General features: G+C 40.4%; 1 protein-coding gene across 2 annotated transcripts in view; it reads left to right on the top strand.

The window, feature by feature from the left end:
* The window catches only part of TMEM87A (transmembrane protein 87A), a 244,168-nt gene that overhangs the window by 208,650 nt on the left and 23,150 nt on the right, over positions 1-12,368 (top strand). For both annotated transcript variants that reach the window (XM_053697919.1, XM_053697918.1), the window contains exons 15-18: positions 4,334-4,437; positions 7,267-7,340; positions 7,488-7,549; positions 8,304-8,356. In XM_053697919.1, the coding sequence (XP_053553894.1) occupies positions 4,334-4,437; positions 7,267-7,340; positions 7,488-7,549; positions 8,304-8,356 (293 nt within the window). The remainder of the gene's footprint in view (positions 1-4,333; positions 4,438-7,266; positions 7,341-7,487; positions 7,550-8,303; positions 8,357-12,368) is intronic.

The raw sequence follows: 12,368 nt of genomic DNA, 5'->3' as shown, positions 1-12,368 counted from the left end.
GGGTTTTATCCTGCAGCCCCTTGCATACATTGCTTCTGTCACTGCTGCTGCGGCGTTCTGGGTTGAGTCTCTTGATGAGGCTTTACAGTTAAGCGACTCCATTGGATGAATATATTTGACAAGCTTATGCTAGCCAATTCCTTTGTTTTCTGATGCCTTGTTCATTTGACTAGACTAACGGCTAAGAATTCTGTTTTTTACTATACTGGCGCGCAGAGCGCTATGGCTTATATCATGGTCAGCTGTCGTGACTTTAATAAATAAGCTACTTAACTTCCCTTCAAGGGGCAGACCCTATTCGGGCCTGGTTTGAAGGAGATTATTGCTTATATCACTGGAAGAAAAGGTCATGCCCTTCCTCAGGATAGGTCCAAATCAAGGGCCAAAAAAAAAAAAAAAAAAAAAAGGTCTAATTTTCGTGCCTTTTAAAAACTTCAGGGCAGGTGTGGCATCCTCTTCCTCTAAGGCAAAACAAGAGGGAATTTTTGCTCAGTCCAAGGCGGTCTGGAGACAATCGGACCTGGAACAAAGATAAGCAGGCCAAGGAGCCTGCTGCTGCCTCTAAGGCAGCATGAAGGAACGGACCCCTATCCGGTAACGGATCCTATAGGGGGCAGACTTTCATTCTTCGCACAGGCGTGGGCAAAAGATGCCCAGGATCCCTAGGCATTGGAATTTATATCCCAGAGATATCTTCTGGATTTCAAACATTCCCCCCCCAAAAAAAGGGGAGATTTCGCCTTTCACAATTATCTGCAAACCAGATAAAGAAGGAGGCATTCTTACATTGTGTACGAGATCCATCCAGTTCCAAGAGAGGAACAGGGACAGAGTTTTTACTCAAATCTGTTTGTGGTTCCCAAGGAGAGGGAACCTTCAGACCTATTTTGGATCTAAAGATCTTAAACAAATTCCTCAGAATTCCGTCATTTAAGATGGAAACTATTCGTACCATCTTAACTATGATCCAGGAGAGTCAATAGAGGACTACAATGGATTTGAAGGATGCTTATCCTCACATTGTGATGCATAAAGATCACCATCGTTTTTCAGGTTTGCCTTTCTAGACAGGCATTACCAGTTTGTAGCTCTTTCCTTTGGGATATCTACAGCCCCAAGAATCTTTATGGAGGTTCTGGGGTCGCTTTGGCGGTCCTTAGACCGCGGGGCATAGAAGTGGCCCCTTATTTAGACGACATCCTGATACAGGCGTCAAACATCCAAATTGCCCAGTCTCATACGGACGTAGTACTGGCATTTCTGAGATCACATGGGTGGAAAGTGAACAAGGAAAGAGTTCTCTATCCCCAATCTCAAGGGTTTCCCTCCTAGGGACTCTGATAGATTCTGTAGAAATGAAAATTTACCTGACGGAGTCCAGGTTGTCAAAGTTTCTAAATTTCTGCCGTGTTTTTTCATCCCATCCGCGCCCTTCGGTGGCTCAGTACATGAATGAAATCGGCTTAATGGTAGCGGCAAGGGACATAGTACCGTTTGCACGTCTACATTTCAGACCGCTGCAACTATGCATGCTCAGTCAGAGGAACGGGGATTACACAGATTTGTCCCCCTGTTAAACCTGGACCAAGAGACCAGAGATTCTCTTCTCTGGTCACTATGTCGGGTCCATCTGTCCAAGGGTATGACCTTCCGCAGGTCAGATGGGACAATTGTTACAATAGATGCCAGCCTTTTAGGTTGGGATGCAGTCTGGAACTCCCTGAAGGCTCAGGGATAGTGGACTTAGGAGGAGACCCTCCTTCTAATAAATATTCTGGAACTGGGAGTGATATTCCATGCTCTTCAGACTTGGCCTCAGTTAGCAACTCTGAGGTACATCATACTCAGTCGGACAATATACACGACTGTGGCTTACATCAGCCATCAAGGGGGAACAGAAGTTCCCTAGCGATGTTAGAAGTCTTACAATAATTCACTGGACAGAGACTCACTCTTGTCTATCAGCTATCCATATCCTTGGTGTTGAGAACTGGGAGGTGGATTTTCTAAGTCGTCAGACTTTTCTTCCGGGGGAGTGGGATTTCCTCCGGAGGTCAAGACCAAGCAGGAGAGGGCTTTGGTGTTTTTCACAGCGCCTGCGTAGCCACGCAGGACCTGGTATGCAGATCTGGTGGACATGTCATCCTTTCCATCACGGTCTCTGCTTCTGAGACAGGTCCCTCTACCTCAGGGTCCTTTCAACCATCTAAATAGAATCAATCTGAGATGGACTGCCTGGAGACTGAACGCTTGATGTTATCAAAGCATGGCTTCTCCGAGTCAGTCATTGATACCTTAATACAGACATGAAAGCCTGTCTCTAGGAAAATTGAACATAGATATGGTGTAAATATCTGATTGTTATGAATCCAAGGGTTACTCATGGAGTAAAGTCTGGATTCCCAGGATATTATCTTTTCTCCAAGATGTTTTTGAGAAAAGGGTTGTCAGCTAATTCCTTAAAAGGGGACAGATTTTTACTCTGTCTATTTTTTTGCACAAGCGTCTGGCAGGTATTCTAGACGTTCAGGCATTTGGTCAGGCTTTGGTTAGATCCAAGCCTGTGTTTAAAACTGTTGCTCCGCCATGGAGCTTAAACCTGATTCTTAAGGTTCTTCAAGAAGTTCCGTTTGAACCTTTTTTGTTCCATAGATATCAATCTTTATCTTGGAAAGTTCCTTTTGGGTAGCTAATTCCTCGACTCGTAGAGTCTCCAAGTTATCTGTGTTACAATGTGATTCTCCTTATCTGGTCCTTCGTACGGATAAGGTAGTCCTGCGTACCAACCTGGGTTTTTTCCTAAGGTGGTATCTAACAAGTACATCACTCAAGAGATAGTTGTTCCATGCTTGTATCCTAATCCTTCCTCAAAGAAGGAACGTCTATTACACAATATTGGACGTGGTTTGTGCTTTAAAGTTTTACTTACAAGCTACTACAGTTTTCATCAAACGTTCACCTTGTTTGTTGTCTATTCTGGACAGAGGAGAGGTCAAAAGACTTCAGCAGCCTCTCTGTCTTTTTGGTTAAAAAGCATAATTCATTTAGCTTATGAGACTGCTGGACAGCAGCCTCCTGAAGGGATTACAGCTCATTCTACTAGAGCTGTGGTTTTCACTTGGGCCTTTTTTAAATGTGGCTTCTGTTGAACAGATTTACAAGACGGAGTCTTGGTCTGCGCTTCATACTTTTCAAATTTAACAAATTTGATACCTTGCTTCTTCGGAGGCTATTTTTGGGAGAAAGGGTTTTTTACAGGCAGTGGTAACTTCCGTTTAAGTACCTGCCTTGTCCCTCCCATCATCCGTGTACTTTAGCTTTGGTATTGGTATTCCATAAGTAATGGATGATCCGTGGACTGGATACACTTAACAAGAGAAAACATAATTTATGCTTACCTGATAAATTTATTTCTCTTGTAGTGTATCCAGTCCACGGCCCGCCCTGTCACTTTAAGGCAGGTCATTTTTTCATTTGAACTACAGTCAGCACTGCACCCTATGGTTTTTCCTTTCTCTGCATGTTTTCGGTCGAATGACTGAATATGGCAGTTAGGGGAGGAGCTATATAGCAGCTTTGCTGTGGGTGGACTCTTGCAGCTTCCTGTTGGGAAGGAGAATATATTCCATAAGTAATGGATGATCCGTGGACTGGATACACTACAAGAGAAATAAATTTATCAGGTAAGCATAAATGATGTTTTTTTGATTTAAACTCAGTCACCTCTGCACCTTGTAGTTTCTCCTTTTTCTTCCTGAACCTTCAGTCGAATGACTCGGGGGTTGGAGCTAAGGGAGAAGCTATATAGACAGCTCTGCTGTGTGGTGCTCTTTGCCACTTCCTGTAGGGAAGGATAATATCCCACAAGTAAAGGATGAATCCATGGACTCGTCTTACCATAGAAGAAATCAATTTATCAGGTAAGCTTAAATTTAGTTTTTTCTTTGGCATTCCTTATCTGGCATATTTAATCCTAGTAGAATCACTAAATAATGTTGATTTTAGCAGGTTTCTTTTTACTAGCTCATTTTTGCAGCATTGCTGAATTATCCATTATAGAAGGTTCTAGTTTTCATATTTAAAAAATGAAATCTATAACCTTTAATTCTAGTGTACTTTACCACAGCACTTTATCTTGCACCTTTTTACACTGGTATACTTTACATAGCGAATGTATTGTTACATTTATACAGCACTTCTTTCTTGGCACACTTTATCCTCATGTTTTGTGCTGTCATATATTAACTTTCATTCAATCTGCACTGCGACTTACTTTAAAAAGAAAATGTGAAGTTTCTGCCAGGCTGTTCTGACCTTTGTGTGTTTCTCATAGGACTGGCAGGAATTGTGGGTAGATGATGCTATCTGGCGTTTGCTCTTCTCCATGATTCTTTTCGTCATCATGATCTTATGGAGGCCATCTGCAAATAACCAGAGGTGTGCATTGTCTAATAATGCATCTGTACACACTGTGTGCTTGTGGGTCTCAGGTTAAATTGTACATTATGTTTCTGTCCTTATCATTATATAGTTTATTTATTTGCAAAAGCAGCAATAAGTACCATCTGAAATTAGAAAATGTGCAAAATCACAGCTTTGTGAGTGCTTAGGTAGCAACATATTAATCTGAGGGAAGTTTTTTTCTTATGATTGCATGAACAGTAAGTGCTTATATTGGGATTTATTTTCCTGTCCTTTTGCTATTCCCCCCCCCCCCCCCCGCACACACACACACACACACTGTTATTGGATCTATTTAGTTACTGCTTGCTCTGGTTTTCTCTCTTTTGTAAGTGTATATTAGATGTGTATTTGTGCAACACACTGAGATCTGGATTTGCACAGTGTGCTCCGAAAAGAGACAAATGCGCCTTGTGGCCACCGCCTTCCCGATTTGTTAGATCACAAAGTGCACAAATGCTTGTATCTAGGGGACATGCCACAGGAAGGAAACATAGTGATTGTGCCTAGTTGGTAAAACAAAAATTATATTATTATGCCCTTTGCAAATGAAAAAACTGATAATCTCTTAAATTTAGATTTCTCATAAAATTTATTTGCGGTGCACTGAATTGTAAGTGGCCCTGTCAACCACGTCACCTTATTATTCTGGTTTTAATGCACTCGTAGAGGCACAATTTGAACCAATTAGTAAGAGCTGTTTTGTTTTTATCACAAAGTGATGGCAAATGTATCTATTGATCCTTCAACCCCTCATAGATCCATGTTTAGTGATAGTGTGACATAGAAAGTGGTCCCACTTGCTCTCTACGTATTGAGGGATGGCGTTATTACAAGGGCGTAATGTAGGTAGCGATGCGCACCAGCTGACCCAGTTTATCATTGGATATCAAAGAAAACATCGGGGAAAATAAATGTGCTTCAGGCGGAGGATGGGGCAATGGTTAGGCGCTGCAAAGCTCCAAGAAGATTTTTGGTACTTAAAGGGACATGCCAGCCACATTTTTTCTTTTATGATTTAGAAAGAGAATGCAATTTTAAACATCTTTCTAATTTACTTATATTATCTAATTTGTTTTATTCTCTTGATATTCTTTGATGAAAAGCATATCTAGATATTCTCACTAGCTGCTGATTGGTTGCTGCACATAGAAGCATTGTGTGATTGGCTCACCATGTGCATTGCTTTTTCTTCAACTAAGGATATTTAAAAAATGAAGCAAAATAAATAATGGAAGTAAATTGTAATGTTGTTTAAATTTCTATTCTCTATCTGAATCATGAAAGAAAGATTTTGGGTTTAGTGGCCCTTTAAAGCACGGTCCATGGAAGAGCCATACTTTTGCTTAGAGACATAAAGCTGCAATAAGAAATATATGTGGAACTATATCTTGCATATACCTTTGTCCTTAACGCACACAAAGAGAGGGGTTCTTATAAATATTAGCGTTGCTGCTTACATATGCTTATCCTGTATTAGATGCGTAGAGACAACAGTCATAGCAGCAATTCCTGTAATACTCTCCTTACAGATATTTACTCTCTCATATATGTTTAAAGTGCTTCTAAATTATTAATGTGTGGAGTTTGAAGCAAAAATTATAAATGTAATAAGCCTAAAATATCTCATTTATGGCAGAAGGTTGAGTTTTTGGGTTCTAGCAATTATAGTCCTTTTATTTAGCCTAATAGTGCTTATAGTCTTATAATCCTCTTCATTTTATCATGATAAACCATTCTTGCATATTGGCCAATTGTGTTTATTAGAGAAAGCTAGGTATAAGAACCCAAGAATTTAAAATGTTTAATTCGCCCACACTTGCCCCCTTCCCACAACAGCAAATAGCTTCAGGATGCTTTATGTGAGCACTGCATTAGGAAAGGTTGGAGAGTTCACTGGGCCTGACTGTCCTTAGAGCATGATAGTTGGTTAGGCAGGAACTACAGGTGCATAGAAGTATGCACCTCTTGTATCTTTAAGGGACATACTTCTGCAAAAAATAAAAGGCTCTAATGTGCTAGATCATGTTATTGCATTGTTGCTTGCATACATGTTTTTTACTCCTTTGCTAAAGTCATGCTTTAAAGGGACAGTATAGTCAAAATTTTACTTTCATGAGTCCAGTAGGGCATGCTATTTTAAGCAACTTTCCAATTTACTTTTATCATCAAATTTGCTTTGCTCTCTTGGTATTCTTTGTGGAAAGCTTAACCTAGGTAGGCTCATATATTAATTTCTAAACCGTGGAACTGACTCGTATCCCAGTGCATTTTGACCGTTTTTCACAATTGGGCACTGCTAGTTCATGTGTGTCATATAGAAAACATTGTGCTCACTCTGATTAGCTAAAATGCATGTCTGTCAAAATAACTGAGATAAGGGGCAGGCTGCAAAGGCTTAGAAACAAATTAATCACAGAGGTAAAAAGTATATTAATACAGTGTTGGTTATGCAAAACTTGGGAATGGGTAATAAAGAAACTTTCAATCTTTTTAAACGATAACAAAATCAGGTGTAGACTGTCCCTTTAGTGTCCTGCACTGGCTCAACAGTTGGGCAACTTTAAGAATGCAACTATGAGAGCTTTAGTTTAATAAAAAAAATTAAAAAATCTAAAGCGTTAGGCATTTTATTTTTTGCACTAGTAACTTCATTATAAGGTATTTGAATTTCCTCCAATTCTCTGTTTCTTATGAACAGCCAGTTTTAGTCTTGGGCTTGTAAAGTAGCAGGTTAGGATGTCTTCGGTAAAATAAGCAGGTTGTTGTATCTATGAGATCATTCATGGTTTGCCTTCCTGGTAGGTTTGCCTTCTCTCCGCTGACTGAGGAAGATGACGATGATGAACAGAAGGAACCAATGCTAAAAGAAAGTTTTGGTAGGAACATTATTCCAGTGTATCGTATGCATTCCTCATCCATCCCCTAAATCAGCCCACTGTCAGCTAGCAGTGTTTTGTGTAACTTGTGCTCTTCACATTGCCTGTGCAAGATGATTACCTTTTTTTATATTTTGTTTGTCACAGAGGGAATGAAAATGAGGAGTGCAAAACAGGAAACCAATGGAAATGCTAAAGTAGGCAAAGTGGTGAGTAAAAAAATTTATATTCGAATCTGTAAAGATTGTGCTCCATGAAATACAACAATCTGGTACAAAGTCCAGGACCTATAGCCTAGAGGTTTTTGTTGTTTATTTTGCAAATAACTTATCTTTTTCTGGCTTCCGTTTAGTTCCAAGTTAGATTAAATATATTAGAAGTGTAAATCAAACTATCTTTAAATATATTTTAAGGTGCATTTTGGGTCAAATATCTCTGACATTTAAACTAAATGAATGTCCAAAGAAGAATATAAATCTGTTACTCGTTGGCAAAACATATAACAAAGCACAAATGTCTATAGACAGGTTATATTATATAGGTAGAGATGGAAAGATAGAAAATGTGTAATTTGCTTGGTCGACAAGAACGGTAACCTCAAAATCACAAGCCCTTGTGTACTACAATACTTATATGATTCTGCATGGTCAAGCCATGGTGTCTATAAATGTAATATTTTGTGGATCACTTATTATGTTTATATTCTGTGTGCATTGCACTAGGTCAGGCAAGAGTTACTGATCCACTAATATGATCTAGGGAAATCTGCAGTACACTAAAGATCTTAACCACCTGCCTGGCATCACTTTCTTCAGCAGCCATTAGCCATAGACAGGTCACATTATTTGCTAAGGTTTCTTTTCAGTGGATTCTCTGAATAGCTCTGCATTCAGAAGGGAAATGTTTTTACCGCTCTACCCCAGAGCACGGATTATGCACTAATTGGTTTATTCTCACTAACAGGAGGATGATCTGAAGTGGGTAGAAGAGAACATCCCATCTTCTGTGACAGACGTGTGAGTATTTGAGGACCAATCATAGCAATACCTTACTAATTACTTAGAAAACCATTAACCTGAATTTTAGAAGAATCTATGATAAATACAAAATTTGAACGTAATATGATTTTCTGAAATGAACTAGTTTATATATTTTTTCCAACTATTATCAATTGTGATTTGTTCTTCTAGTATCTTTTGTTGAAAAGAAAATCTAAGTAGGCTTAAAGAAGCTCAGGAGCAGGTGCATACCCTTTTAGTGTTTATAGAAATGTTTATACTTTGTTGCAAAGACTGCTGCTATAGCATGCTAGAGACGCATGCACGCTCCTGAGCTCTTATGTTCCTACCTAAATTTTCTCTTTAACAAAAGATACTAGAGAAGAATGCAAATTTGATAATAGATGAAAACTGGAAAGTTGTTTAAAATTGCATGTTATATATGAATTTTGATTTTACTTTCCTTTATAAAAAAATATTTAATTAGATGAGTCCACATAGCCTTAACAAATTCCTGCCACCAGGAGGCGGCAAAGAACCCCAAAAAGAGCTTTTAATCACTCCCCCCTCCCAGCACTACTGTTTGTTCTTTGTCCCTCAAGAGTGAATGTGAAGATTGAGGTGTTCCAGTTACTTCTACTTAGATTATTTATTGGAAGCTCAGACCTATGTGTGGACTCTAGGGTATAGGAGTACCAGGTTATGTGCACTGTATCTCCCTATGGGATTTTAGTCATAACTATCTTTAGGTGTTGCAGGAACATGTCTCTTAACCTCCTCCTATAGGATTTAAGGTACTTTCCTCTCATATCTTCTGCCATTACCTGTACAGCACTGGATGGGCTCTCTTCTGGATACAGCTACAGATCTTGCTAGTAAACTCAGTGGAGGGGTGCTTCTCCAAGGTGAGTGACTTTAAGCACTCACATAGTCACAGGCTATTTGTACATACTTTTATCAGTATAGCATAGCTAAGGGGACTCGGCTTTCCTACCTGTGGAAACCTCATCAGAGATTCTCTAAGCTATTATTATTTTGGCTATGCAGGAAGTATCCCAGCTTTTGGTTTGGTAGAACAGAATCACTGTATCCTGTCAGCAGCTCACATTCCAGAAATAAAAAAAATTGTGAGGTGACTATCTCAGCTTGTCAGTCCGTTCACCCAGGAGAGTGGTCTCTCAATTGGAACATTTTCAGATAGTTGCCAAGTGGGGTCTTCCGGATATTGATCTGATGACTTCTCACTCAAATCACAAACTGCCAGTGTATTGTGCACGGTCCAGGGATCCAAAGGCGCAGATAGTTGCCTTAGTGTGCCCATGGGTTTTCATCTAGCTTACCTGTTTCCTCCTTTTGTTCTGCTTGCAAGAATAATTGCTCGAATCAAGCAGGAGTCTGACTGGGTCATCCTTAATAGCTCCAGCTTGGCCCTGCAGAACCCCTGGTATGCAGACTTGATTCATATGTCCAGTTCTCCTTGGCTTCTTCCTCAGAGGCAGGACTTATTGTCCCAAGGTCCTCTATTCTTCCAAGATCTTAAATCTCTAAGTTTGACGGAGTTGAGGTTAAACACCTAATTCTGAAACAGAGGTTTTTCAGATGCTATCATTGATACTCTATTGCAGGCTAGAAAGCCAGTAACCCAAAAGATTTACCAAAAAGTTTGGAAAGTATACTTTGATGGTGTTCTTTTAGAGGGTTTAAAGGGACACTCAAGTCAAAATAAACTTTTATGATTTAGATAGAACATGCAGTTTTAAGACACTTTCCAATTTACTTCCATTATCAAATTTTGCATATTCTTTTTATATTTACAATTTCTGGGGAGCAAGATCCTACTGAGCATGTACACAAACTTTTATCTTCAGTTCTTTAAAGAGTTTACCATTCTGGTCCTTGTTTTAGGTCAGAAAGCTACTGTGGCGGGTTTAGATTAGAGGCATATTACTGCTTAGGCAAACTAGGCACGTGCCTAGGGCGGTAGCTTGGAGGGGGCGGCAATTTTTGGAGCCTCTGTGTCAGCTTGCGACAGTGTGTATGGAGCCTGTCATATTTTTAAAGTAACAAAACCACGCCGGTACGCATAGCACAAAGACTCTTTGACACACCCCTCCAACTGCACTGATGTCCGTTACAACAGATGGATGGCAGAGCCTGTCATATTTTTCAAGCACTGGTATGCATAGCACAATGGCTCTTTGACAAACCCCTCCAACTGTACTGATGTCAGTTACAACAGACAGATGCTGGAGTGAGCGCCAAAGTTAGAGGAGTATTCTGCCGAGGTAGATAAACTATAAACACAGTGTGTAATGTAAAACTGTAAATACAAATGGCATAGGGGCAGGGGATTTTAGCTTCTATCCCTTTACACATTGCTTTTGATGAGAATTAATTTATAAAATCTATATATACATACTATCTAGCCTGTAATTACCCCTGGACTAACCAGCATTATAGTGGTACGTCAGAGTAAATTCAATGTATATAATATTTCCTTCCATAAGACAGGGAGAGTCCACAACTTCATTTCTTACTGTTGGGAAATACAACACCTGGCCACCAGGAGGAGGCAAAGACACCCCAGCGAAAGACTTAAATATCCCTCCCACTTCCCCTATCCCCCAGTCATTCTTTGCCTGTCATCACTATAGGAGGTGGCAGAGAAGTGGCAGAAGATTTTGGATAGTCCTGTAATGGGTATGTTCCCTTCAAGAAAGGACTGGAGTTTTAAGTAATCATGTCAACCTCGCATTGAGCGTATTGATGAAAGTTAGAGTCTGACGATGCAGGGAAAGTTTTTCTGCGAACCCATCCAGACTGTCGCCAAACAGCTCCTGAGCAATCAGTGTTGACGAGTTTCACTGCTTGCTGTTACACACTCAAGTCCATGTCAGAAGCATCGCTGCAAGACTGTCATACTTGAGAGGTTGTGCCTGTTCCACAGCATGGATCCTGTTGGTAAGACCGTTTATATTTACACTTTTGCTATACAGGGTCACAGTGTGGCTCCTTCATGCCTCAATAGGATCAAGGGTTAATACCTCTTTCAGGGAGATTATTAGAACAGATGGGGGTTATTTATCACTGCTTTAATGTGAGAGTTTTTTGGGCTCATAGACTGTGTGCTTTTGGCTTGGAACAAACAGGTTTCACTTTCGTTTTTGAGTGTTGCACAGTTCATAATAGCTTAGCGCTTTTTTTAATGCAGTCCTGTCCTATGCTCCATGTGACCGGGTGCGGTCTTTTCATTTCCTACGATCCTACTGCGGACATCACTCCTAAAGAGAGCATTCTCACTGTTAGCTGTCTAGGTGTGGTGAGTACCCCAGCCATTGGGATTATAAAGGTGCTGTTTTTTTAATAAAATCTTTTACTTTTTGTCTGTCCTTCTGTGAATATATTTTAGCTATGGAGGACTCTGATACTCTGATTAATAATTCCTGTTTATATTATGAGGAGGCCGTAGTTTGCCCGCCTGCTCAATTTTGTTCCATTTGCCTAAGCACTGTTCTAAAGTCTAAGAAGGGAGACAAGCCTTCTAATACTCAAAGCGCTATTAGCCCCTCTGAGCCGTCTACCGCTCAGGAATCTGGGTCCCGAGAGATTACTGCCCTTTCTTCACTACCCGCTCCACATGCAGTTCCCCACGGCTCAACTAATCCTCCATCTGGAGGGGGCTTTTTTCCAGCAGACTTTACCGCCCAGTTACTATTGGCGATGTCTGCGGCCCTGAGTGCCTTACCTTGCTCTAGCAAACCCAAGAGAAAGGTTAAACATGGTTCTCCTGACCTAGAGTCATCTAAATATTTGACGGATTTAGCTACTATGTCCCAGCTATCCGAGGATGAGTGAACCTCTGTAGCTTCAGAGGGTGAACTTTCTGAGTCCGAGACTTCAGTTTCTAAACCTCCTTCAGCTGAGGAATCCTCCTTAGAGCTCCACAAAGCACGTCTTGCTGCTTCGGCGGTTGGCCCCGCCCCCCCCAACAAACATAGTTAAATACTAAATAGACCCATCCCCCTCAAGA

The sequence above is a fragment of the Bombina bombina genome, chromosome 1 (assembly GCF_027579735.1).
Source record: "Bombina bombina isolate aBomBom1 chromosome 1, aBomBom1.pri, whole genome shotgun sequence".
Taxonomy (NCBI): domain Eukaryota; kingdom Metazoa; phylum Chordata; class Amphibia; order Anura; family Bombinatoridae; genus Bombina; species Bombina bombina.
This window is presented reverse-complemented; position numbering and strand designations above follow the sequence as displayed.